The sequence below is a fragment of the Austrofundulus limnaeus genome, unplaced genomic scaffold (genome assembly GCF_001266775.1).
Source record: "Austrofundulus limnaeus strain Quisiro unplaced genomic scaffold, Austrofundulus_limnaeus-1.0 Scaffold2040, whole genome shotgun sequence".
Taxonomy (NCBI): Eukaryota; Metazoa; Chordata; class Actinopteri; order Cyprinodontiformes; family Rivulidae; genus Austrofundulus; species Austrofundulus limnaeus.
Window position 1 is genome coordinate 23,772 of NW_013954442.1, and position 1,601 is coordinate 25,372.

Below are 1,601 nucleotides of genomic sequence, written 5' to 3' on the forward strand. Positions count from 1 at the left end.
ATATAATACAGTTTTTCTATCTAAAATTTTAGAAAGAAAAGGGAAAATGGCTGGACTTTAACATGTTTTAATTCAACAAATCTACTAACAAGACTTGTGCTGATGATGGACAACACATCTTATTCAGCCATTTTAAAATCTCTTTAAAAAGACTGGGATCCAGGGGATATATATAGGCTGTGTCCAAAACAATAGGCCAGGTCTTCCGAAGGCCTAATTCCTCGGCCGCCTACGTCACAGAAATTTTAAAATTACAGTATACATTGGAAACGAGTCTCTGCCCAATTTCCTCAATAAACAGTGCAGCTGAAACCAGTCAGTGATAGTGGTTCATGTCTTCTCTCTGTCCTGCTGGATCAGGTCTTAAAAACAACAACAGAGGCTCTGATCCAGGTCAACATCCAGAAGAACCTGGTGGGCTCAGCCATGGCAGGAAGCATCGGTGGCTTTAACGCACACTCAGCCAACCTGGTGGCTGCCATCTACATTGCATGTGGACAGGTAGAGTTGTTTTTGTGAGTTCATTTCATATTCTGTCAGTGATCTTCAGAGATGATCCATAAAGATGTGTTGTTCTTCAGGATCCAGCTCAGTCAGTGGGCAGCAGTAACTGCATCACACTCATGGAGCCCTCAGGACCAACAGGAGAGGACCTGTACATCACCTGCACTATGCCCTCTATAGAACTGGGTACTGTGGGAGGGGGCACCAACCTGCCCCCKCAGCAGGCCTGCCTCCAGGTACACAAACACACACTTTATGGATGAATGAAAAACATATTGCTAATTTGAAAACAAATAAATCACACAGRTGTTTGCTGAGCTATGAAACATTAGTGGGGTCTGACAAAGTTTGAGACTTTGTTGCTGGAAGTACACCAGGTGGTTTTAAACACAATCAGGATGGTTTTCAYTGTTTTCAGGTTTGGATATGAATTATATTCACAGATCTGACCTCCTGACAGGAAAAGTTATATTTTTTAAAAAATATCCTTAAACTGATGTTACCTGATAGTCTAATCACCCAACTCTGAATACTTGTTGGGAATGATGATCAGTTAGCTTAATATCTGTAAATTGAGCTTAAGTCATTTGTGTGTTTACAAAGTAAGCTGGCTGTAAAGGCCATGTTATACTGAGTCAACACCAGAAGTTGAGTTGTAGAGTTAATGGTTACTTTTGGAAAGTTTTGTTAAAATCAGCTCAATTGTTCAGGAAATATTTCTGCTAATGMTACAAACGCACACATTAAAAGACACTGGAAAAAAACATTCCSTTTGGGCAGGAAAAATGTTGGAAATTGCTGATTTAAGCAGTAGCTCCTATTATCATAAAAACCCTGAAATTGACCTAACCTTGTAAAGGAAGTCATATTACAGTACACGTGTGTTTGCAGATGTTGGGTGTACAGGGAGCATGTCAGACGTGTCCAGGAGAGAACGCACGTCAGCTGGCCCGGATCGTTTGTGCTACAGTTCTAGCTGGAGAGCTGTCGCTGATGAGTGCACTGGCTGCAGGACAACTTGTCAAAAGTCACATGATACACAACAGGTAAACACATGTAGCTAATATGGCACACAACAGGTAAACACATGTAGCTAA

The 1,601-nt window shown here is 41.2% G+C and overlaps 1 protein-coding gene across 1 annotated transcript in view; it reads left to right on the forward strand.

Moving 5' to 3' along the window:
• Positions 1-1,550, forward strand: part of LOC106536934 (3-hydroxy-3-methylglutaryl-coenzyme A reductase) — a gene marked incomplete at its 3' end in the record, with an annotated part of 13,736 nt that extends 12,186 nt beyond the window's left edge. The window contains 3 exon segments of the mRNA XM_014034296.1: positions 358-501; positions 582-740; positions 1,396-1,550. Coding sequence (XP_013889750.1) covers positions 427-501; positions 582-740; positions 1,396-1,550 — 389 coding nt within the window.
• Positions 1,551-1,601: the final 51 nt, after the last annotated feature.